We start from the raw sequence: 25,677 nt of genomic DNA, 5'->3' as shown, positions 1-25,677 counted from the left end.
CTGTTGGCTCTTACTTGGTGGGAGAAATTTGGAATTTTGAATCCCTCATTGCAGAACTTACCTCTCCGCATCCTTTCGCAAGATTGCACATCAGGTCCAACTGAGAGGATATGGAGCATATGTACAGACATACACACCAGGAAGAGAAACAAGTTCGTTCTAACTTCTTATAGTTCTTATTTATAGGCTATATAGTATAGCCTCAAGCTTGTAACATTTTGAAAAACAATTCTTAAGTCGTGAGAATTGACTTCTTTATGCTTTGTAAACTATGTCAGGTTGAGCGTAGAGCAGCTCAATAGGTTGGTATATGTCAATGCCAACCTACGTCTACTTGAGAAGTACAGGTCTGCAGATGGTACCGGTAGCATCGAGTGGAAGCTCAAGCAAGTCAATCCTGACAAGATCAAGCTAGAACATGTCGACATGTCCATCATCCAGCACAGTCGAGAGAATGACGATGCTTACGAGTCCCTACGACAAGATATGCTTCGATTCCGACGTCAGACACGTTCGATGGCTCAAGCTCGTGCACCACGAGTACGTGCTGCTACTGTTGCAGAGGATACAAGGACATCCCAGATTCATCGTTATCAACGTCGAGCACGAGCCTCACGCGGGGGATCACAGGTATCTGTTCTTGCATCGTCATCCCGAGGACGTCCAGGCAGAGATGAGCCAGAGGAGGAGGCAGCATTGGTAGACAGTGCGGACTCAGAGGACTCAGATCAGTTGCCAGCCCCTACTTGGTTCGAGGGTGGCACTTCCTCTTCCTCCACAGAGGATGTAGATCCATCTACTGATTCTAGTGCTGATGATGACAGTGATGAGGCAGCAGATCTTAGAGAGGGCAGCGGTCCCTAGCTCTAGAGAGTCGAGACTAGACTCTAGAGTGTACTGTGTACACTGCAGTTGTTAGCAGCTACCTTGCAAGCGACGGGCTTTGATTATGTATACAGTTTACACCATACAGTTACCAGTATATCATTATGGCATGTTACATGTATGATGTAAACAGTAAATTGTAATACATAATACAGTTTGTTATATTTTGAATCTTGAATCTTGAATCTTGAAATTTGATTCTGAAATTTGAATTATAAAGTTAAAAGTTTATTGTTTGAACTATGGGCCATGGCATATGCTAGCAACCATATGCACTTGCATTAGTTTAGTAATTTGTAAACTGGAAGATCTGTGTCTTTGTAAACCTCAATCTATAGGCTGCGTGACGCATCTTTTTACTCTTTCAACTGTGTAATATGTGTGTGCATTGTGTGCACAATATGAATATCTGAGAGCTCTTTTGAGAGAGAGTCTGAGAGCTCTTTTGAGAGAGAGAGAGAGAATCTGAGGATTTTTAAAAAAATATTTTTGAAGTATATTATATATATAACTTCTATAAAATAAGTATTTTTAGGCGTTTCTAGACGAAACGCCTGTAAAAATCTACAAACGTTTCTTGTGACACTGCTCAAATCTGCGTCTGCCTGGCTGTCGAGAGAGAGAGAGAGATGCATTACCCAATTCAGAAGGCCCCTAGGGCCTAAGACAAAGTACAATCACAGAGTAACTCATGTGGGCTGAAGCAGAGGGCTCGCTATAAACTAAGCTCAAAGCTCAAAACTCAATACTAGTACTCAATCGCATATATATATATATATATATATATATATAGAGAGAGAGAGAGAGAGAGATTTCATATTCTTACTTGAGAATCAATCGTTAGATACTCCAGATTCATCTGCATCAATTTACTGGAATTAATCAGCCTCCAAAAGTAAAATGCTATTCTAGAAAACAATAACAAAAATCCCCTGGCTCCTGCAACAAAAGGTCTAGCAATGGACAATCTGTAAACTTTCCATAAGAAGATTGAACCTCTCTAAGAGCAGCAATCCGAGAAAGAAGAACTGTGTCGCTTTTGATGCTTTGTACTATGTCTTTCGATACCGATGAGCTGAAGAACACATATGCCCTGTAGCAAAAAAGGCATCATGGAATTGATCCATCTCTACCTTTACTAGGGAAAACAGGGGCAGAATCTTCTGAAAATATCCAATTTCACAGTGCCTATGTGCAAGACTTCACATGTGCATAAAATCTCATTATTGGCCCCTCTTGAACTTCATTTTGTACAATGGGTTCCTCACAACTACAAAGACAGATGATGCGCTTACATTTTGTACAGCGGAACCTTCCCGGACATGTCCATCTTAAACTTCTGCACACTGCAGCACACAACAAGGAGTAAGCATAGCATGTTGAAGAAAAAGACTAAAGCAACAATTTCAATAATATGCAAAGTACAAATGCTGTACGGACACCTAAATCAAGCTCTTCATTGTATGGAAATATTTCATATAGGAGAACTGGAGGATTTAGAAAAACCATGTTTGCAATGTTGGATCCATAAAATTCAAGGGATTCAGACTTTGCTTTGCAAAAGACGAAGGCAACTTTCAAAAAAAGTGCTTACATGTCCAACAAAAAAAATCTTATTAATGACGGAGGCCCTGTGCATACAAGTAACGGACTCCTTCCAATGAGGAGGAAGACTTGTATACAACCTTCCATAACTGAAAGAAAGAGGGTAACCAAATAAGACATGATTAGGTTGCGGATCCCCCCCCCCCCCCCTCTTTTACGGAGAGTGTTTTCTTTCTTCAGAGGTCTCCTGCTTGCTATTTGAAGATAAGCCCTATAATTAGGTTGCGGAACCCCCCCAGCCCACCCCTTTTACAGAGAGTGTTTTCTCTCTTCAGAGGCATCCTGCTTGCTATTTGAGGATGCCCTGTGCATACAAGTAACCGAACTGCTTCCAATGATGAGGAAGACTTGCATACATCCTTCCACAACTGAAAGAAAGAGGGTAACCAAAGCAGACATAGTTAGGTTGTGGAGCCCCCCAACCCCTTTTACAAAGAGAGTGTTTTCTTTCTTCAGAGGCATCCTGCTTGCTATTTAAGGATAAGCCCGAGCAGCCTTACATGAAACATATCTTGCTACTTGGCATCCATGATAATGATCCTATGCTGCTACATAAGCACATGATGCCTAAGGTTGCCTGCCCAAGGACCGAACTTCTGTTGGCGTCAATGCCCTATGTCCACGCAGGCTGCATTGACAGCATTGACAACAATGACATGGCAGCCTGCTTGGTTGCTATGGCTAGTCTGACACACACGCTCCTCACCAACCTCCATGCAATAACCTCAACAATATGCCCCAAATCCAATCCATATACCTAGTTGAAACCAGGAACATGCCCAACTCATCCTCTAAAAACAAAAAAGATAGTACACTTTCAACATGATGACAATCACCCACAAGGTTAAAACCCATGAACATAGCAATGACTAGCAACTATGGCATCCCCACAATACGAAAGTCATTGAGGAGGCGAGATCTAGATCCCAGAAATTCTAATCTTGCTTCATAGACTTTCCGAAGGCTTTTGACATAGTCCCATGAGCCCACCTGATCCGGAGACTTTCGAGAGCCATTATCTGGGGTGTGATGAGTCTATGAGTCACTTAGAGGGAGGGTACGGCCCCTAGAGGTCTATCAGATTGGATTGAGAGCACGATCGGAGTCAAGTAAGGATACCCCATGTCTCTCACAATCTTTGGGCTCAACATTGATGAGAACTTGATCATACAGATCCTACTATATCCAGATGACAAGAGGTGCTTTGCAGGGAGAGAGACTTGACGGTCAACGTGGGCAAGACCAAGGTTATGAGGACACAATGGGATGGAGGAGGAGCTAGCTGACATGCAGGCGGTATGGATTGTTGAGAGAGGATTGCAGAGGCTACCCGTGACATGGAGAGCGACCAAAGCACACTTGATTGAGGTCCGACCTATCACAGCTTTCCTCTGAGGAGACCGCCCGAGACGAGGGGTCACTCTGAACATAGCTCAACGAGTTCAGAGATCAAGGAAACCACACCCTCCCCTGCCACCACAGCGTGAGACGACGAGACGGACATAGATCTGAGACATCTTCGCTGCTCATAGACGAGCTACCACACTGCTGGGTTTCGAATTCTGAGATCCTATCCCAATTCTAGCTCTCTTCCTAGTTCAGATAACACATGATATGATGTGACATGATATGATATGATACGACATGTTTTGTATTTGATTTTGCTTGAGCTATTGAGCTCTTTCTTTCAGCATAGTACTCAGCAAGGGCCTTAGCGCGCCGTATGAGTTTTTTTCCCATTTTGGTGTTTTGCACACTTTGTCCTATAGGCCCGCAAGGCCTTTCGGGGACCTCTCTCTCTCTCTCTCTCTCTCTCTCATTCATTTTCATGTATGCCCCTCCTTGCCCGCACTGCATCCCCCTCCTGCCCTGCCTACCTCCCGTTTACTCCTCTGCCTCCCCCTCGTTTGCTCCTCCGCCTCCCACCGTCGGCTCCTCCACCTCCCCCTGTCTGCTCCTCCGCCTCCTTCTCCGCTCCCCTCCCTCCTCTATGCAGCACCTGCACAGCTCCCTCTCTGCCCATGCAGCGCCTCCCTGCGCGCCTATATCCTCCCTCCACGCGCACATCTTCTCCCAGTGCCCTCCTCATCTCCCTCCTCAGATGACAGCCTTCCTTCCCACAATGGGGGCTCTATCATGCCCCCTTGCTAAGACCTGCAAAAAAAACACAGGAAAAAGCTACAGGACAACAGCAGTCAGCTTTCGAAATGGGAAAAGGGGAGAAAGACAAAGACAAAATCGAGAAAGAAAACAAGAACCAGCAAGCACAATTAAAGCTCGAGAATGTGAAAAAACGCTTCAGCCAAAGTGGACAGTAGATAGCAAAGCAACTCACAAAACAGGATCTACCTCAGGCTTCAGCTTCAGCTTCAGCCATGCCTTCATCTCTAGTCACATCCACTCCGACTACTTCTTCATCTACAGACATACCCCTAACAGGAGGTTCGACATTGACTTCCTCCTCTTCTCCCGTGACAGAGGGGTTGACAAAAATCTCCTCCCTCTCTCCTTCTCCCGCTACAGTTACAATCTCCCCATCCGCTTCATTACCTATGTCATGCACATCAGAGGTGTCATAAAATGTCCCACACTACTCCTCGACTCTCCCTCTCAACCAGCCATCTCTCCCACACCCACCTGGTATCACCCCACCCATGCCCAAACATCCCCTTATCTCATACAAGTAGCCCAATCACAGACCACCTTTTTGCCACACTCTCCTAGCTTTGTACAACCCTTTCAATTTCCGCTTGGGCGAGGACTAGCTGACCCATCACCAGATGCGTGGGAGTCTTTGCTCATGGAGGTACACAGCATTCGTGTATGCAAGATGGAGTTGACTCGCTTCGCAGAAGAGCAAGCCCGCTTCACCCAGGAGCAGGCCCGACTCATTCAGGAGCAAGTTGGCCTCATCCAAGGGCTCAAACAGGACATCTTGCAGCTTCGACAGGAGGTAGCAGCCATCCATGTAGTCCCACGGAGTACCCCAGTGGTCGAGGCACAGATTGCGAGCATGCAATCTGTAATCGAGGAGACACCAGATGGGTGGACGTGGCCAAACGAGAACCTGCAAAGGCAACCGTTTCAGCCACTCTCATGGAGCAGCAGCAGAGAGCCAGTAAGGCTCTCAACATCAGAGTTTGTGGTATTCCATGCACCAAGGCTATACCGATGAGCGATGCGACTGCATTTGTGGCCACTACTCTTGGGGTAGCTAAGCATAGGATTGAGAGGGCATGGCGGGTGGGGAGAGATCCCAAGTGAGAGCAACCCCTTATCATACGATTCTATGATACGCAGGCACGACTCTCCGCTCTACAACGTAGATCAAACTCACGGGACCAGCCATCGATATCCATGGATGAGGATCTCACCCCCGTGCCAATTGAGGAGAAGCGCACTCTGATGCAACAGCGGGATTAGGCCCGCCAAGATGGGAAGTGGACAGTAGTTCGAGATGGACGACTTCGTACAGGCCCTCATCGGGCACCTGCCCCTCCTCCCACATAGGGAGGGGGGGTCTATGAGATTCAGCATACCGAGACCTTGTCTTGTACCATTTTGGAACTGTAATAGAACCTTATGGTCAGAGGGAACTTCTCGAAATCCTATATAGGTCGTGACATAGTCTTTTGTACAGAGACACATCAGAGTCCAAAGTGCCTACTACCAATAGTCAGTGGGTTGGGAGTCTGCCTACAGAGATGAGACTAGGGACATAGGGAGAGTATGAGAATCGACAAGAGTAGCAGTTCTTTACAGGTCCACTTTTCTAGGGACCATCTCAGTAGAGCAAAGAGTACACACTCCAGATTTATTTGGATCCGGATTGGATCCGGATCCGACACACAGATAACCGGGATTTATTCGTTGCAGTACGCTATTTCCCTCTCGAGACCTCACACTTTGCTCGAGATGTCCGAGAGGAGACAAAGACATCGTCGTATGAAATTCTACCAGGACATTGTCGACTTCTTGAGCCATGGGGAAGTCCTCCTTATTGGGGACTTCAACGCGAGGACAAGGGCTCGTCAGGTACCACTTCTCGACTTCAGAGACGATTCCATTTTACTGCCAAGCATTGATCTTGAGGATGCATGTATGATGCAAGTTTCAGCTCATAGACGAGGTCTGGTCACATCTTACGGGCAGACCCTATAGGATCTAGGCAAGATGCATGATCTTATCATTTATAATGGTCTTGATAGATGGCCCTCCTCATGTGATTTTACCTGCTTCCCACATGGAGGGGGCTCTAGCATTGTTGATTACATCATGGGATCCCCTGCCTTCACCTCTCGTATCACTGGTTTCAATATTGCACCCTATCTCCCTGGGGCTGATCACACATACCTCTTTTTTAGTATCTCTACACCCCATCTCACGATACCTCCCACACCACGGATTACTCACACCACTTATCATGACATACATTTTGACCGCAGCCTCTCGCCTATATATTCAGCTTGCCTTTACATACTTCTCGCATATATTGATTTTATACCCTTACTAGAGGACCGTGCTCCTCTGAAAACCTGCTCACTATCAAGGCTTCCCTTCACGCTTTCCCTCACACTACTCGCTCCACCCATCCACCACCACCTCGGACCGTCCCTTGTAATAGCTAGTACGATGATGAGTGCAAGGCTCAACGTAGATTTGAAACCAAAAATCACCTCCCGAGAGAACTAGAGATGCTACGTGAGTATCGTTGATTGGTACGTAGGAAGAAGCTAGATTTCGTCTGTCAAAACAAGGAAGAACTACTGAATATTTTGTTTAGTAACAACTCTAAGGACTTTTGGCGGAGATTTCTAGAGGGGCAGTCCCCTTCACCACTCACTAACACTCAAGTCTGGCATAATTATGCACGCACACTTTATGATATCCCAAATCAGCCAGCTCTTGATCTCTCACACATACCCCACCCCACATCCTGCACACTCTTCACTAGGGGGGTGTGAAGGATGCAGTGATGAAACTTCATAATGGCCAAGCGAAAGATCACGAGGGCCTATGCACTAAATGGGATTAATCTCCTAGCCCCGATCTTAGCAAATCTCTTTAATGAAGCTGTTTGTTTTGGGTTTTGACTCACCTAGATTGTCAACACTATCTCACCCATCCACAAGGCAAGGGATCCTATGAGCCCGAAGAAATGTAGGACCATTATGATCGCACATGTCATGTCCAAGATTTATGCATTAGTGCTTGATTCTAAGGTCATACGATTCACAGAGTGCCGGGGACTTAGAGCGGCCGGATAGAGGCCGGATTTCGACGCGATCATGGGACCATGGACCACATTCTCACACTCCGGTCTATCATCGAGGAGGCGAGGGCATGAAAGTAGAGGGTATATTGTTGCTTTGTGGATTTCCACAAAGCCTTTGATACGATTTCGAGAGCCCGACACCTACAGGATTTGAGATATGACCAGGAGATCATTTGGGCTGTCATAGCACTTTACAAGAGAGTCTCAAGCAGAGTCTGAGCAAGGTCGGGGTGGACAGAGGAGATCATGACCACTATTGGGGTCAAACAAGGGTGTCCTTTATCACCTACCTTGTTTACGAGAGAGTCTCAGGCAGAGTTCGGGTAAGGTTGGGGTGGACAAAGGAGATCATGACCACTATTGGGATCAAACAAGGGTGTCCTTTATCACCTACCTTGTTTGCCCTCTACATTGACGAGCTTGAGACAGTTATGCAGACACTGAGGGGGATGGGTTCTCTCTAGTTGGCATGCTAATCCGGATATTGCTATATGCAGATGACGTTGCACTTCTGTCTTCATACACAGAGGGCCTCCAGAGACACCTTAATGCAATACAGTCCTTTTGTGAGTCCCATGATTTGAAGGTCAACCTTGGTAAAACCAAGGTCATGATTTTCAATACATCTCGAGCCGTTATGCACCGGGAGCAGTTCACGTTTGACAGGTCGCCTGTTGAGATCGTTTCGTCATACACATGCAGGCCCGCCTAGGCAGGGGATACGCTTCATTGGCCAGATTAGAGAGGCAATGCTTTCACTCACACTTTCAAGATCCATGGACCAAGGGATTGCTGTTTGACTCCTTGGTCCGTCCAGTAGGGATGCACGCAGCCTTGTTGGGGACCGGATCTGTCAGATATAGAGTGGGTTCGTGTGGAGCGACTACAAGTTCTCATGCTAACACGAATGATCTGCAATAAGCCATCCGTCCCTCACCAAATTATTCAGGCTGAGTTTGGGTCATCCCCACTACAGCTAGATGTAGTATTTCAAGTTATCGCCTACCTATACCGGGTCAAGGGGTACGAGGATTGCACTTCTGGGTGTAGCAAATTACCATGGCTAGCATTATCCTCTTCTATGGCACTATCAGCATCAGGTGACCACAGATGCTGGTATGCACACACAGAGAGATGGTTTGAGCAATTGGGGCTCCACATGGACAGACTCCCTCCCTTCCAGTACAACATGGACGCGTCATTCTCTCCTCTCTTGTCACACGAGGTCAACCAAATCATCCGCGATGATCTTTTACAGCTACACACATTCCAACCTGGTTGGGACCGAGCAAGCTTCCAGTGAAGCTCAGCTTCTATAGGAATCAATTTACATATCACAAAGAAGGGTTTCATTGACCCACCAGAATACAAGCAGATCCACTTATCCCACTCACTGAGGATCTCTATTGGGCAGTTTCACATAGACTGCGTATTGAGAGTGGCAGGTAAAGGGTCTACCCCGAGAGAGGTGCATATGCACATTATATGACACACAGGGTGTCAAGTCAGAGGAGCATTTCATTTTCACGTGCCCAGTCTACTATGAGATCCGAGGACGCTTCTACTACCTCTTCAGAGACAATTCCGGGATGTTGTCTCAGTTTCTCTCCCATCCAGACCAGAGATGCCTGGCGGCTTTCATCCACGAGGCAGTCAGGCACCACAAGCATCTACTTCAATCTGGGAGACAGGAGTAGACCTCCTCCTTGGTACATCCTTCTCAGAGCTCGATCACGAAGTTCTTCCAGCCAAAGCATGTGGACCCCCATACTACGAGGCCCCGACATGATAGAGATCCAGAGCCAGCAACACGACAGCTCAGATTACACTTGGGATATCCCCTCTCTATTCAGAGTATTCAGAGTCGGAGCTCGATCGACAGGGGTCACTGTAGCCCTTGCTAGGCGCAGAGCTATGACCAAGATATGACACAAGACCACGCCCATGAGCAGCTGGCAGCACTCTATCGCCGACTTCATGCTTTCGTTGTCTCATCCACCTTGATGAATTGATGAGGAGGAGGAGGAGGAGGACACCGGTGTGTAGTCGATCACTCTAACATGACTATGTAGTACTTAGCACTAGCTTTTTGCATTCTGCATTGGTGTGGATGCTCGTTTAGTAGCTCCACCCTCACAGTTTGCTTGTATCAGAATTCTCACAGTTTCATAGACTCAGCAAACTTTAATAAACTTTCTTTACCACTCACCACACCGCCCGCCTACATTACCTATCACGACATACACTTTGACCACAATCTCTCACCCATATACTCTGTACGACTCTACACTCTACTTATCTATATTGACCACATATCCCTCCTAGAGAATCGAGCCGCGTTGATTAGCCGGTCACCACACAAAGCTGCCCTTCATGCCTTTAAGCACAGCACACGTTCTAACTATCCACTGTCGTTAGGGTCTGTAAGATGCAATAGGTGGTATCACAACGAGTGTAAGACTCTTCACCAACAACTCCGATTCGAATCCCAACATGGCCTATCAAGTGAATCAGACACGCTACGCAAGTACCTTCATCTAGTTTGCCAAAAGAAACGAAAATTTGTTCGCCAAAACGAGGATGAATTACTAAATATTCTTTTCAATAATAATTCCAAAGACTTTTGGCAACAGTTTCTTGAACGGCGGTCCCCCTCACTACTCACAAGCACTCAAGTTTGGCACAACTACGCCGGTACACTTTATGACCAACCAGCCCACACCTGTGTTGGAAAGGTCACCTTCCCATTTGTAAGCCCCCAAATGAGGAGAGCATGGGGGAGGTAGACCAAGGCATGATTAGGTTGCTACATGGGCAGCACAAAGAAAACCTTGTGTAGGAAAGATGGTGGGGGAATATTGCCCTCTGCTATCTGGATGAGTGACCCGTCGTGCCCTCCTAGCAGCTATCCGACGTCTAACGGGCGCCACTGTGATCTATCATGGGCTTTCTTGCCTACACCGCCTAGTCCGTCATTGTGTGGATCTTGTATTGTATTGTATTGTATTGTATTGTATTGTATTGTATTGGATCAGACTACGTCTCCACATGTGGATGATGACACCAGGATGGATGTGTGTATGATTATGGTGGACATGTACGATGATACCACTGACCATGTCTACACAGTTTTCTAGCATGGGTTAAGGATGCTCGCTTAGTAGCTCCACCCTTTTGTTCATTGTATCGGGGTTTTCTTCAATCTCATAGACCCATCAGTCTTTAGCAGACTTTAATAAAATCTCTCCCCCTCTCTCTCACTCCCCAGATGTTTGGCATACATATGCATGCGTTCTCTATGACATCCCGAGGTAGGCACCACTTGATATGTCTTCTACTCTCAACACACCCACTTCTCAAAATGTACAGGCTGCACTCCATCGGCTCCATAACCCGAGAGCACAAGATCATGAGGGACTACGAACTGAGCACTTTGCACATGGGCAAGAGGTCTTGGCTTTGGTTCTAGCACAGATGTTCAACCATGCTGTATGCCACGGCTTCCCACCTGCTTGGAGCACTAGCACCATTCTACCGATACACAAAGCAAGGGACCCCATGGGCATTGAGAACTACCTCACTCTTATGATTGACCACACTTTGGCGATTTATAAGTCGATACTAGAGAGGGAGATTAGCAACCACACACAGGCTCACGAGAAGCGCACGCCCAGGGACAGGCAAGATTTCGGAGACAGCACTCCACCCTAGACCATATCTTCACCATGAGAGCTATTGTTGAGGAGGCGAGGTCAAGATGCCAGAAAGTCTACACTTAATGTGTAGACTTTCGGAAGGCCTTCGACAATGTCCCACGATCCCGCTTGATCAGGAGGTTACATGAGATGAGAATTCCATAGATTATAATTTGGGGGGTGATGATGAGCCTATGCAAGTCCGTTAGAGGAAGAGTTCATGCCCCAGGAGAACTATTCGATTGGGTGGAGAGCACGATCAACGTGAAGCAACGGTGCTCCCTTTCATCGACTCTCTTCACGCTCTAGATTGATGAGATCACATCCTTTATAGACCGCCTCGGAGGCTAGGGATCACTACTGACCCAAAAATACAGATACTACTATATGCAGATGAGATAGTCTCATATGCAAAGGGATTGCAAAAACATCTAAAGGCCTTGACAGTTCAGCTTGGGATGACCAAGGTTATGATCTTCAACACCTCATGTGCAGTGCTTCATTGAATAGTTTCACTTGCCGAGGTGAGCCAGTGGAGATAGTGCAGTCCTACACATACTTGGGGATTGTCTTTGTAGGGCAAGTTTTCACGATGACCCAAGCAACCACGACGCAACTCACACGAGGGCAAGGTGCCTTGGCCGACTAGAGAGGCAATGCTTTCAGGCGCACTTTCAGGGTTCACCAATGAAGGGTTGGCTTTTCAACACCCTCGTGAGGCTGACTGCCATGTATTTAGCACCTTTTTGGGGGAGTGATTATTTGGAGTAAGCCCTAAGTCCCTTGTCAAATAGTACAAGCAAAGTTCATCATGACACCTCTCCAGGTTGATGTCATTTTTCAGCCAGTGGCATGCCTTACCCTACTAGAGATTACCGAGGCTGCACTAGAGTCATCCATATGACTAGCACAGAGGGGGGTTGATACAGTATGGTATGCACACATATCCACATGACTTGCCAGCCACGGTATTCGAATAGACCGGCTTCCCCCCTTTAGTACAGCATGGATGCACCACCCGAGTCGATCCCGCAAGATGAGATTAACCGTATCATGCGGTTAGATCTCCTCCAGCTCCATACATCTCAGACTTTCTTTTTTTCGCCTTGGGGGGGGGGAGAACCAAGAGTTCCCCACCAAGATCCAATTCTATCACGATCACTTCTTAAGAGTATCGTAGGATTGATGCATCATCAGACCCCATTATCTCAATCTCACATGCATTGAGGATTACTATTGGACAGATGCGAGTCTCGTCCCATCAGCTCAAGAATAAGGTAGGGAAGGCTTTAGGTATACCCAGAGAGCAGCGGATATCTAGGTTATGCAAATTGGGAGAGATCGAGACAAAGGAGTATTTTCTATGTGTCTGCCTAACCTACTATGAGATCCAGGGACGGTACCAAAGCCTCTTTCAAGAGGTGCATGGCTTTAGTCCACTCTCACGATTGATCTACTTCCATGACCAAGTCTGCATTGTGTTCTATCTAATTGAGATGCGACACCTCAGAGAGACACTACTATGACAAATCAGAGAGCGGGAAGAGATGACCACGCCACAGGGTATTGAGACAAGCCGAGCAGAGCCACAAATTTTTAAGCATTCAAGTCACATTATAGGGTGAAGGAGGAGGAGCTAGCTGATATGAGGGAAATATGCATCAACAAAGAGAGCCGACACAACGGTGCCAAGCAAGGGATGCAAAGACCACACACGACACAGAGAGTGACTAGAGCACACACTGTTACGAGAATTGGAATTATCCCATTAATTTAATCCTTCAGTATTTAATTTAGTGAGATCCAGCATTTTTATCGATGCATGTGTGCTCCTACATGATTGGATATACGGCTGCGGTTGCATGAGTGTGTAGCATTGTGTGCACCACTTACGCAATGACGGTATGTGTAGCATGTGTGCACCATCCATACGATTTTATTCATGAGTAGCATCAGGTGCACCATGAGATGGTATGTGTCGCATGTGTGCACCATTCATCTGTGATTTATTGATTTTGCGTTGCTATAATACTAAAAGGTTGATTGATTGTGGTGATTAATTCCAAGGTTATCTTATGCTTGAAATACTTCATTACTGCTGATCGTGTGAATTCAAGGGAAGAGTAATTGATCAGGCAATGGCATCTGGCAAGCATGATTCGCCATATTTTGAGCGCATAGGTGCAACTCTAGTGATGCGGGGATGAATAAGGATTATGCCTAATTTTTTATATTATAAAAGCTTATGTACATATTTGAATTTTGAAATATTAGTGGCTTGGCGAAGTGTATAAACTAAAGTTAGAAAAAGCTTTATTTTTAGAAAAAGTCACCTATTCTAGAAGGTAGATGGGCTTTTTGTAAAAGGGTGCATGGAGAAAACCAGAGGTGCTTTGTATGATTTTTGCTTAGAAGCTTTTTGGAAAATATACATAAATACATAGGAGGTGGAAGGAGAGCATCACTCCTATGGGGAGAAATTGTACCCAGTACGCTTGTTCTGTCTCATTCAAACAAGAGAGATGTTACGAGAATTGAAATTATTCCATTAATTTAATCCTTAAGTATTTAGTTTAGTGAGATTTAGTATTTTTGTCGCGCAACTAATGCATGTGTGCTCGCTGTTCCGTAGTGATGCATGTGTGCTCCTACATGGTTGGATATACGGCTGCGGTTGTATGAGTGTGTAGCATTGTGTGCACCACTTACGCAATGATGGTATGTGTAGCATGTGTGCACCATCCGTACCATTTTATTCATGTGTAGCATCACGTGCACCATGAGATGGTATGTGTTGCATGTGTGCACCATTCATCTGTGATTTATAGATTTCGCGTTACTATAATACTAAAAGATTGATTGATTGTGGTGATTAATTCCAAGATTATCTTATGCTTGAAATATTTCATTACTATTGATTGTGTGAATCCAGGGGAAGAGTAATTGATTGGGCGATGGCATCTAGCAAGCATGATTCGCCATATTTTGGGCGCGTAGGCGCAACTCCAGTGATGCGGGGATGAATAAGGCTTACGCCTAATTTTTTATATTACAAAAGCTTATGTACATATTTGAATTTTGGAATATTAGTGACTTGGCGAAGTGTATAAACTAAAGTTAGAAAAAGCTTTATTTTTAGAAAAAGCCAGCTATTCTAGAAGGTGAATGGGCTTTTTGTAAAAGGGTGCATAGAGGAAAGCACAGACGCCTTTGTATGATTTTTGCTTGGAAGCTTTTTGGAAAATATACACAAATACATAGGAGGTGGAAGGAGAGCACCACTCCTATGGGAGGAGATTGTACCCAGCACGCTTGTTCTATCTCTTCCGTTTGTGAGTTTTGAGAGTTTGTGCGTATTTTCGAAGAGTGTTGCTGTGTTTTTCAAGGATTTGCAGATTCCACGAGCGTTTTCCGTCGCAGTGGTATCAGAGCCAAGTTTCGTCGTCCATAGCACAGGAAGCACACGCACCCCGCATCCTCGAACAAGAAACCGTAGCACGCATCAAATTGCGGACACCGCGTACAAGAGCGCAGCGAAGTTCAAAGCAATGAAAGCAAACAGCGAAGAACGGCTCTCGGGCAAGAAAACGTGCGACGAAAAAAAAAATATCGCAGCAAAAGAAACCGATTGTTTGTAGACAGGTCGAAGCTTATAAACGCATACCCGCACCTTAGCTCCTCCAAGCATGTGACAAAGGCAGCGACCAAGGCATAGTCCTTGGCATACCTGGCACTGAAGGGACCATTGGCTGCGTGCAAGGAAGCCTTGGGAGATTGCTCTTAAAACTTCCCGGAAGATCCCCCATCCCGATAATGTTCTAGCTCAAGTCTTAACAATTGGTGGCTTTCCACTAGGTCAAGTCACTTTGTTGCTCTATTCTTTGAAGTTCCTAGTCATAAAGATATCCTTCAAGGCAAAAGTGCAAACAAGGGAGCAACCCAACGGCTTTTGGAAGAGGAGAATCTCAAAAGCAAGTGTTCACAAGAGCAAGAGGCAATCTACAAGTGCTATCAGACACGAGCTTTGCTTTGTACCTTGCAACGTGGATTCACTTATTGGAATCGTGTAAGTTCGAGAGCCCACAGAGATACTATTCGACAAATAGCCGCTTTCAAAGCTTGGAAACTAAATTGAGATAAGTCTTGTGTTTGTGTGTATTTCCTTTCATAGCGATTTCTTCTTTGCACCGTGCACATACTTAACTATGTCTGGAAGGCGTATTCCATCAGAGATAGGTTATCCTGAAGATCTACATCATGATGAGGATGTGGAAAACGATCACCATCGGTCAAGAAGAAGTTCAACACTGATGACACTTACTGAGGAAGAATGGCGAGAATGCTATCAACATGAGAAGCAACAACGTCAAGAAATTGAAGATGCTCTACGCCAAGTAACGAAAACTTGAAAGCCACCTATATCGATTGCGGACGAGGCACCTATGCATGCATCAGATTCCCTAGATGCATGGAAACATCATGCACGGGACCTTGAGTAGAAACTTGAGTACATGTGCAACATGTGCGACACGCATAAAGCCAACGAAGAACGCATAAATCGAGTGTTAAAAGATATGACTGAAGTCACAAAGAAGCGTATGAAGGACAGAGATGATGAAAAAATTGAAAGTAGCAAATCATCAAACACTAGTGATAGTGAGCGTGGAAGAAGCAAGACGAGACATCAAAGGAAGAAGAAGCGACATTTGAAGACTTCACTACGACGACATCATGACACTACTCCTTCACATGAGTCCAGCGATGAAGACAACGTGGGAAAGGCCATCTTAAAAGCACTCAAGCTTCGTGATAAGAAGAAGTCTGGTAAGATTAATCGCAAAACTTTTTCTTTTCCAAAATATGATGGTAAAAGAGATGAACAAGCTTTACTTGCATGGATTAGTTCTTTCAATCAATACTTTTTGGGAGAATGATACGAAGAGATCGAGAAGGTAAAACTTGCAGCAAGTCACATGACAAGCAGTGCACAATTATGGTGGAGTGTGGTTGGATAATGAGAGTGTGGACGCCTACACCGAGAAATATCTTTCCTCTCTACTTCAATTGCAAACGAGAAAGTGTCCCAAAAGGAGCAATGTCGTACCTTTGTTAAGGGGTTACGCCCTACTATTCGTGCTGATATACGTATGCTTCGACCATCTACAGCTTTTGATGCTATGGATTTGGCATTAGAGTCACAAAGAAAGCAGGGAAGAAGCTTTGCTACTCGCACCCCTCGAGCAAAGAAGCATACTTCATACTTCAAGCAGAAGGATGTAAGTGGTAAAGTTGGTAGATATGATGGTAAGTCTAATTGGAAACCTGCTAAGACACGTATTAAATGAAGAACCAAAGAACTTGTCACATGTTACGAATGCAAAGAGAAGGGGCACTACTCTTATGAATGTCCAAAGAATCCGCTTGCTACACACAAGACAGGTACCCAAGCAAAGAATGCTACCAACAACAACGGAGGCAATGGAGGGGGAACCAATGGACGTACCAACAATAATAGTCAGCGCAACAACTCCGCACGGATCAACTACATTGATGATGGATCTCATGATAAATCTTTCAAGCAAGAGGACGAGGATGAGGACAACGACACTGAAGATGCCGACTACACCCCTTCAGGTAAGTGTTATTCAGGTAAAAGTGCATCTTATTTTCGTACTTCTTTGTTACATATAATTGCACTATTACACGAAAAAGAACATAGTGTCTTATTTGATGATGGAAGCACCCATGATTTCATTTCGCAACGTTTAGTTGAAAAGTTAGGGCTTGCAACGATCAAAACAAAATATAAAGTGAAATCAGCTTTTCAAGGATCGAATTATAATTGTTTGCAAATGGCTAAGGATCTTGAGGTGACTTTAGGGCCATTAGTTGAGAGCCATGATTTCTTAGTCGCTACTTTGCGTGAGCACGATCTCATTCTAGGGATGCCTTGGCACGTCGATCATAATGCCAAACCTCATTATCTTGAACGCACCATTACTGTGACTCAAGGCACGGAGACTATGACTCTAGAATGCGACAAGAATCTTCCCTCTTGGCCTATATTGTCACATACCCAAGCTAAAAGAGCTTTGCGCAAACGTGAGAAGACATATCTGATTATGGTCAATCAGATTGAGGCTAGTCCTGAGACTAAGAAAAGTAAGCAAGAGCCCTTGGATCCTTTTCTGGCTACCTATGATGACTGCTTTATGGAAGACTTACCCCCTGGCCTACCTCAATCTAGACCTGAGGATCACAAGATTCACCTTATTCCAAGTAGTGCACCACCGTGTAAATCACCATATCGACACGATCCTATTAAGCAGCAAGAGATTCAATCCCAAATAGAAGATCTTTTGGCTAGAGGCCTAATTCGACCTAGTAGCTCACCATTTGGGACACCCGTTCTCCTTGTCAAGAAGAAAAATGGAACTTTTCGAATGTGCATCGATTATCATGCCTTGTATAAAATCACAGTGAAAAATCGATACCCCATTCCGAGAGTTGATGATCTACTCGACAAGTTGAAAGGATCCACAATCGTTAGCAAGATCGATCTTAAGTTAGGATATCATCAAGTGAGAGTCATCGAGCCCAATATTTTCAAGACTGCTTTTAGAACCCAAACTGGTCACTATGAATTTCTTGTTATGCCTTTTGGATTGACGAATGCACCTGCCACATTTAGTCAGATGATGAATCGTATCTTCCTACCCTATCAAGACTTTGTGGTAGTTTTCTTTGATGATATCATGATTTATAGCAAGAGTCGAAAGGAACATGAGAAACACTTGGATCTTGTTTTCTCTCTCTTACGTGAGAACCAACTGTATGCCAATCCGGAGAAAAGTTCTTTTTTCTAGCCTGAAATTGAATATCTTGGACACATTGTTTCAACTAAAGGCATTCGAGTAGATCCCAAGAAGATAGACATGATAGTAAACTGGCCACAGCCTAAAGATATCCATGAGTTATGATCTTTTCTAGGTCTGTGTAGTTTCTATCACAGATTTGTTAGAAATTTTGCACACAAGACACATCCATTGACCGAACTACTGCGTAAGACTCGTGCAGACTTTACGAGACCATTCTTTGTCATGGTTACTGATGCTAGTGGACAAGGTTTTGGGGCTGTGCTCATGCAAGATAACCATCCAATTGCATTCAAGTTGCGTAAATTAAAACCAAAAGAGCTAAACTATTCCATGTATGATAAAGAATTAGCCGTTGTGGTGCACTATTCCATGTATGATAAAGAATTAGCCGCTGTGATGCATGCCCTTAAACTGTGGAAACACTATCTTATGGGTTCCAAGTTACTCATTAAGACTGATTACCAGAGTCTTAGACATCTCCTTACTCAGCCGGTGATCTCGGATCGGCACATTAAATGGATTGCCTTTATTGACAACTTTAAACCGATGATCCAATATCAACCAGGCAAAGACAATGTAGTTGCCGATGCACTGCGCCGTCGACCTAGCATAAATAATATCTCAGTCATCGTGGGAGACCCTTTCGAGCCTATGAAGGCGGACTATTCTACTGATCGAGACTTTTCAAAAATTTGGCATAAGATTAAGCAAGTTAATAGCACCCCTATGGCCTCATATTCCATTCATAATGATTGTCTATTCTACGAAAAGTGCTTGTGTGTCACTGCACCATTTCGACGCTTGGTACTAGAAGAGCTACATCAGCCACCCTACATGGGACATAGAGGCGTTGCTGCTACGTATTAGACTGTAATTCAAGATTTTTTCTGGCCTAAGCTTAAAGTCGATGTTGCAACTTTTGTTGCATAATGTCTTATTTGTCAAAAAGTCAAGAGCTACAAGGGCAAATATCAAGGTTTACTTATATCTTTACCAATTCTTGATGGCCCATGGGAGCAGATTTCTATGGACTTTATTACTAAATTTCCTACAACTAGCTCAGGTTTTGATATGATTTGGACTATCATTGATAGATTTAGCAAGCAGGCTTACTTTATTCCTTGTAAGAAGACCTTGACCGCAATTTAGGCTGCTCATTTGTTCATCAAGGACATCTTTATACACCATGGCCTTCCAAAAGTGTAGTAACTTATGGACTGCACTCTTTGACAATCTTGGTACGAAGTTAGATTTTTCCATTGCTTTTCATCCCGAGTCTAATAGCCAAACTGAGGTCACACAAAATACTATTTGTGACATGTTACGTGCTTACGTGTCTAGTTAGCCAAGCAACTGGGACAAATTTATACACATATTACAATTTGCCTACAACAACACTACGCACTCTGCTACAGGCAAATCTCCATTCCAAATTGTCTATGGAAAGACCATTCCTACTCCATTGACCCGCCTTAAGCACTAAGTAGAGGCTGCTGATCAATTTACTGAAGATTTCTCTAGCATTTTGGCTACTGTCATAAAAAATAAAGAGCATGCTCAAGCTGTGTATACTGCACGTGCAAACAAGGGTAGAAAAAAAGTTGTATTTGCTGAAGGTGACCTAGTTACGTTACGTATTGAGAAGCGCAGACTTTAGAGTATTGAGACACAACCTGTAGTTAAGTTTGCCCCTAAATCATACGGTCCCTTTAAAGTTTTACAGCGCATTAATGACAATGCCTATCAGCTCGAATTACCACCCGATTGAAAAATTCATAATTCTTTTCATGTGCACCTCCTGAAACCTTTCCATGGAGACCCACCAGTTCGACCTATTTTAGACGATGCGCCATTGCTTTAAGGAGATACCCAGCTTTTAGAGCCAGACTAGATCATTGATCAACAAATCACTCAAACGAGACGTGAAAACTCGTATCCTATTTATCTTCTAACATTTAAGAACCACCCCGTTGAGGATGCTAACTGGATGCCCGAGTGATATTTTCGCCAATACCCTGACTTATTGACTACTTTTTTGTCACGCAATTGAGGACAATTGCGATTTCAAGCAAGAGGGATGTTACGAGAATTGAAATTATCCCATTAATTTAATCCTTCAGTATTTAGTTTAGTGAGATCCAGTATTTCTCTCTCTCTCTCTCTCTCTCTCTCTCTCTCTCTCTCTCTAAATCAGGCACATAGCAATGGCACTAAATCAGACTTTGATGCATGGTTTCCCAACAGAATGGCAAGAGAATTGGATCAAACCAATCTACAAAGGGGGTGACCGCAATCAATTAACAAATTACAAAACAATTATGGTATGTTCCACTCTAGCCAAACTATATAGCACAATAGTAGAGGCAAAATTGAGTGCTTGGGCAGAGAATGAAAATAAAAGAGCAATGGGACAAGCTGGTTTCAGACCAAAACACTGTACAGTGGATCACCTAGTCACTCTTCCAGTTTTGATGGAGGAAAGCCGCCTCAAGGGGAAGCCACTCTTCTGTTGTTTCATCGACTTTAAGAAGGCATTTGATACAGTGCCTAGGGATGTGCTATGGGAGAGAATGGAATGCATAGGGGTGCCCGAGGAAATAAGGTTTGCTGTCTTTAGACTTTATGAGAAAGTAAAATGTCAACTAAAATGTAAGGATGGGATGTCACAAGAGTTCTATAGTAATATGGGGGTAAAACAAGGATGTCCGCTCTCACCCACTTTGTTCGGCCTATGCATTGATAGACTTGAGGAGTTGGTGAATGAAGAAGCATGTAAAGATGAGTTATACAGCCCTCATCTAGCAGGTCTCGTGATTTGGTTGCTTCTTTACGCAGATGATGTGGTTGTTTTCACTGATAGTGAAAGTAAGATGCAAAAAATGATGGATATCTTCAGCATATTTTGTGCAGAGAGTGGGATGGCTATTAATGTCAACAAAACTAAACTCATGATAGTCAAGACTATACAGCCAAGAAGCCCCCTCCAAATCTTATATAAAGGACAACCCATTGAGACAGTGCACTCATTCAAATACTTGGGTATTGAAATCCCCGCCAATAATAGATGGAACAGCTCTGTGCAACGGAGACTTGATGCAGGATGGGCAAAATACTTCCAATTTGAAAATGAGTGCAACAATAGCAATACGAGAAGGTGGCAAGTACAAAATATGATCTTTGGGGCATATGTGATACAGACAGTACTCTACGGAGTAGAGGTATGGGGTGGGAGTATATCTCCATCAACGTGGAATGAGATAGAGAAAATGCAAAAGTCTTTCATTAGGAGGCACCTGGGCATCAAGGCTACTACACCATACTCTTTGTTACTCCTAGAGACAGGATGTATACCCATAGAGCTACATGCTCTGAAGAGAGTACTCACATACATCACAAAGGTCAAGTGCATGGATAATGAAAGGCTACCAAAGAGAGCATGGAATGAAAGTCAGAAGCTTCAAAAGACAAACAAGGGCAAGATTTTGACATCCGGATGGGCACAGGACCTAAAAAAATGGTTCAAGAAGTGGGAAGTAGAAGAGTATTTAAACTACTCTTCAGAGGAGATTGATGAAGAGGCTTTTCATTATGACCTGCTGAATGCACTACACAGGAAATGGCAAACAGCAGAAAACAAAGATAAATTTGAGTACTATCGCACATATATCAACCCCGAATATTGGTCAATTTATACAGGAAGGGAGACAACAACGCAGAAGTACATATGTACACCTATAGCAGTGCATAAACGGAGGGCTTTAGCCTCACTTCGCACCCGATCACACCAGCTGCAAATAGAAACAGGGGGATGGAAAAAGATGCCAAGGGAGAGTAGAATATGCCAACTATGTGATCAAGGTATGGTTGAAACAGAAGAACACATGGTAATGATATGCCCTCACTATGCACACATTAGGGAAGAGTTCAATCACCTCCTTGAGGGACATAACAAACTGGCTGATTTGCTGCATAAAGGGTCACCTTCAGCTTTAGGAACATTTGTGTATAAGCTCTTCAAGCATAGGAATCCACCTGAATCCTAGAAGGTGGTTTCTCTTTCCACCCTCCCATCTTCGGGAGGAGCTTTCATGTACTTGTGATATTGTATTGCCCAGGTCCCATAGGCCGGTTTTGGTCTTCAGAGGACGATAATATATTCTTCTTCTTCTTCTTCTTCTTCTCTCTCTCTCTCTCTTAAAAAACCATTTCATTAGGAAGAATGTACATTCATAGCTGTCCCAAAGTGGGACATCTATTACTGAAGACTATAAACACTGATAGAAACCTTCTAACTAGGCCAGACGAAGGTCTCCAAGAAAATGTGCATCTTGAAGAGACTTCATCAATGACAAACAATCTCTCCAGCAACGACGAACAAACACGCACATTTTTTTGTAAAAGCAATGTGTGTGTGTGACAGTGGTTTCACCAAAAAAAAAGGTTTGGGGGGGGGGGGGGGGGCTGCTGGACTTCACATTAATTTTCAGAAATCCCGTCTGTTGCCATTGCACTCTAAGAATTGGCAAAGAATGCTCTAGCCGGGAAAAATTGTTCCACCAACTCACTTGATTTGTCATCTTGGATATCCTCTGGGTTGGAGCATTACTCACCGTCAACAGATTGATTGGGTTCTTGCTAAATTGAAGAAAATTTTGGAATATTGGAACTTGGCTACTTGGCCCTTGCATGTCCGTCTCCGCATTGTTCAGTCTATCTTGGTGGCCTATATTCAGTTTTATTTGCCATTGATATTTTTCACTATGGGGGATCTGTCTTCCTTCATGTCCACCATTATGGAAATTTTTTGGCGATCGAAGCAAGGTCAAAACAGGGTCAAAGCATGGCAGGAAAAGCTTGCGGTAGATTATGCTCACCCAAATTGCATGGAGGGATGAATATTCTTAATATTCATGTGCACATTTTAGCTTACAAAGGCAAAATGATGCTTCAGTTTCTTCAAGATGATCAGCCTTGGGCTGCTATGATGCGCTCTTTACTTGTTCACATCACCACTCTTGCTTTTGGTTTTTGGCAACCCACGCAATGGGATTTTCTTTTGGGCTGCATTGAAGGCAAAATCAAGGTTGCCCTATGGTTTCTCAGATGTTTCTAGATTGGAAGCATATTCTTTCACACTTGGAATGGAATGGAAGAGACTTTTTACAGGGTAACTCTTTGTGAGCTGAGAGCATCCATTGGTCACGGGTTTTTTCTCCTCCCTTGGCCTTGCAAGAGGCTCGGCGCTCTTATTTTCTTAATACAAAAGGGATTTCAAATATGGCTGACGTTATTAAGAAAGACAGCACTCGTTTATCCTTCCCTTTGGCTGCTGCAAAATATGGTTGGGCATGCACTATCCGGTATGGCAAGTTATTACTCGAATGCTTCAGCCAGTACGTCCTTTAGAACTTCAAGACACACTTCAGGATTGGACTCTTCTTCCTTTTTACTCGTCCATCCGTCCTTGAAGCTGTCTCATATAACAATCTCTTCTTTATATAAAGTTCTGCTATCACCTGCTGGGCGTCGGACAGGGCCAATCAGATTTGGGCTTTACACCATCCAATCAAATGGTGGACAAAGAGATTAAAACAGATTTGGCACTCCAAGGTTCAATTACACCAATAGGTCTTTCTATGGCGTGTTTTGGATGGGGTTGTTCCATCTCGACAGCTTTTATCTTGCAGACGTACTGCTCCAGCTATCTGTCATCGGTGTTGAGCTCCAAGAGAATCAATATCTCACATCTTTTGGCATTGTCCTGAGACATAGAGTTTCTTGGGCATCCTCCAAGACAGATTGAGAATGCGATATTCTCACGCTTCTTTTGGCAAGCTTTTCTTGTTGTTTGGGATCTATCCTAGATGGCCGGCTTTTGAGTTGTTATTTACCTGGGTACGCTATTGGGCACTCTGGACTCTCTGGAAAGCTAGAAACCACAGAGTCTTTGGTGATCCAGTTTCTTCTACTTTTGTTTTCTTCCGTCATTCTTTGCAGCAATCGCTCTTTGATTGTTTGAAAACACACTGCATAGATTAGGATGTATATTTGTCCTACATGGACATTTTCGCTTAATGTAATATTGCGGCTTGCCAGTTTTTTCTGGATAGCTATCATGTAATATAAAGCATTCAAAGTTTTCACTTTTTTTTCAAAAAATGTGTGTGTGTGTGTGTGTGTGTGTGTGTTACTCGCAACCTACTGAATGGGACTTTCTTTTGGGTCGTATTGAAGTCAAGGTCAAAGGTTGCCATCTTGTTTCTCGAATGTTTTTGGATTATTGGAAGCATATTTGGCTTGGCATGGCCGTGAATCGTAGCAGGGTAATTCTTTGAGAGCTGAGAGAATCCATTGGTCATGGGTTTTTTCCCCACCGTTGGCTTTGCAGGAGCCCCAACACTCATATTTCCTTAATTCGAAAGGGATCTCTTCTGTGGCTCAAGTCATTCACGATGATGGCTTCTCCTTTGCTTCTCTTTGGCTGCTGGAAAGTATGGTTTAAGGATGCATTATCATCCTGTATGGCAGGCTATTACTCGTATGCGTCTACCTTTTCAGCAAGTACCTCCTCTGGAGCTTCAGGACAGACTTCAGCATTGGACTCTTCTTTCATCACACTCATCCATTCGTCCTTTAAAGCTGTCCCAAATTACAGCGTCCTCTTTATATAAAGTTAAAGATTGAGTCAGATTTGGCATTCCAAGGTTGTTAGAAATGTCACTCCCCACCCGTGAGCCCCCGATTGGAGGGGACAAGGGGGCAGGAGACTGTAGGGGAAAGGGGCTGAGGTTACCTAGCTGCATGGAGGACTGTGCCAGCATGAAGATTGTGCCAGCATTGTACGGGGGCACATGGAGTAGTACCAGGACAAGCCAGCAGCAGCAAAAGGCCCACAAAGGGGGCCTATTTATAGGCCATACCAGCCAGGTCTGGTCGGCCCAGATTCAGCCCCAAAAGGGGCCTTGACCAGGTCGGTTCAGTCGGCTGCAGCAGACTGGCATCAGTTTCAGGGCCCCAGGCCCTCCTATAGAAGGGGCTCCATTCCTCCCTCATTCTCCATCACCAGCACTAACCTGCCTTGCACCGGGCAAGCACACAGGTAGAGGAGAATACTTAGTTCTTGCTGACAGCTTCCTTGCTGTCCTTTGTGCTCATCCTTGAGCTTTTGTCTGCCCACTTTTGTGGAGGAATATAACTGAGTTTTTGTCCTATCTCTCTCTTCGTCTCTTTGAGTGTTGTATGAGCTAGGTCGGGAGTGTGAGGTGTGAGTGATTCTATCCTCTATTTCCAACATGGTATCACAGCAAGGTTTACAGCTCTAAAACGGAGTACCTCAGCA

The 25,677-nt window shown here is 44.4% G+C and overlaps 1 protein-coding gene across 1 annotated transcript in view; it reads right to left on the bottom strand.

Moving 5' to 3' along the window:
• Positions 1-25,677, bottom strand: part of LOC147902266 (SNARE-interacting protein KEULE-like) — a 107,091-nt gene that overhangs the window by 54,626 nt on the left and 26,788 nt on the right. The window contains exons 5-7 of the mRNA XM_087374837.1: positions 2,181-2,231; positions 1,882-1,978; positions 1,712-1,744 (exon numbers count right to left, since the gene is read on the bottom strand). Of these exons, the coding sequence (XP_087230963.1) occupies positions 1,712-1,744; positions 1,882-1,978; positions 2,181-2,231 (181 nt within the window). The remainder of the gene's footprint in view (positions 1-1,711; positions 1,745-1,881; positions 1,979-2,180; positions 2,232-25,677) is intronic.

This window comes from Dipteris shenzhenensis, chromosome 5, assembly GCF_047967505.1.
Source record: "Dipteris shenzhenensis isolate YYH24624 ecotype China chromosome 5, Dip_SZ_1.0, whole genome shotgun sequence".
NCBI lineage: Eukaryota > Viridiplantae > Streptophyta > Polypodiopsida > Gleicheniales > Dipteridaceae > Dipteris > Dipteris shenzhenensis.
Note: the sequence above shows the minus strand (reverse complement) of the source record. Positions and strands in the feature narration are given on the sequence as shown.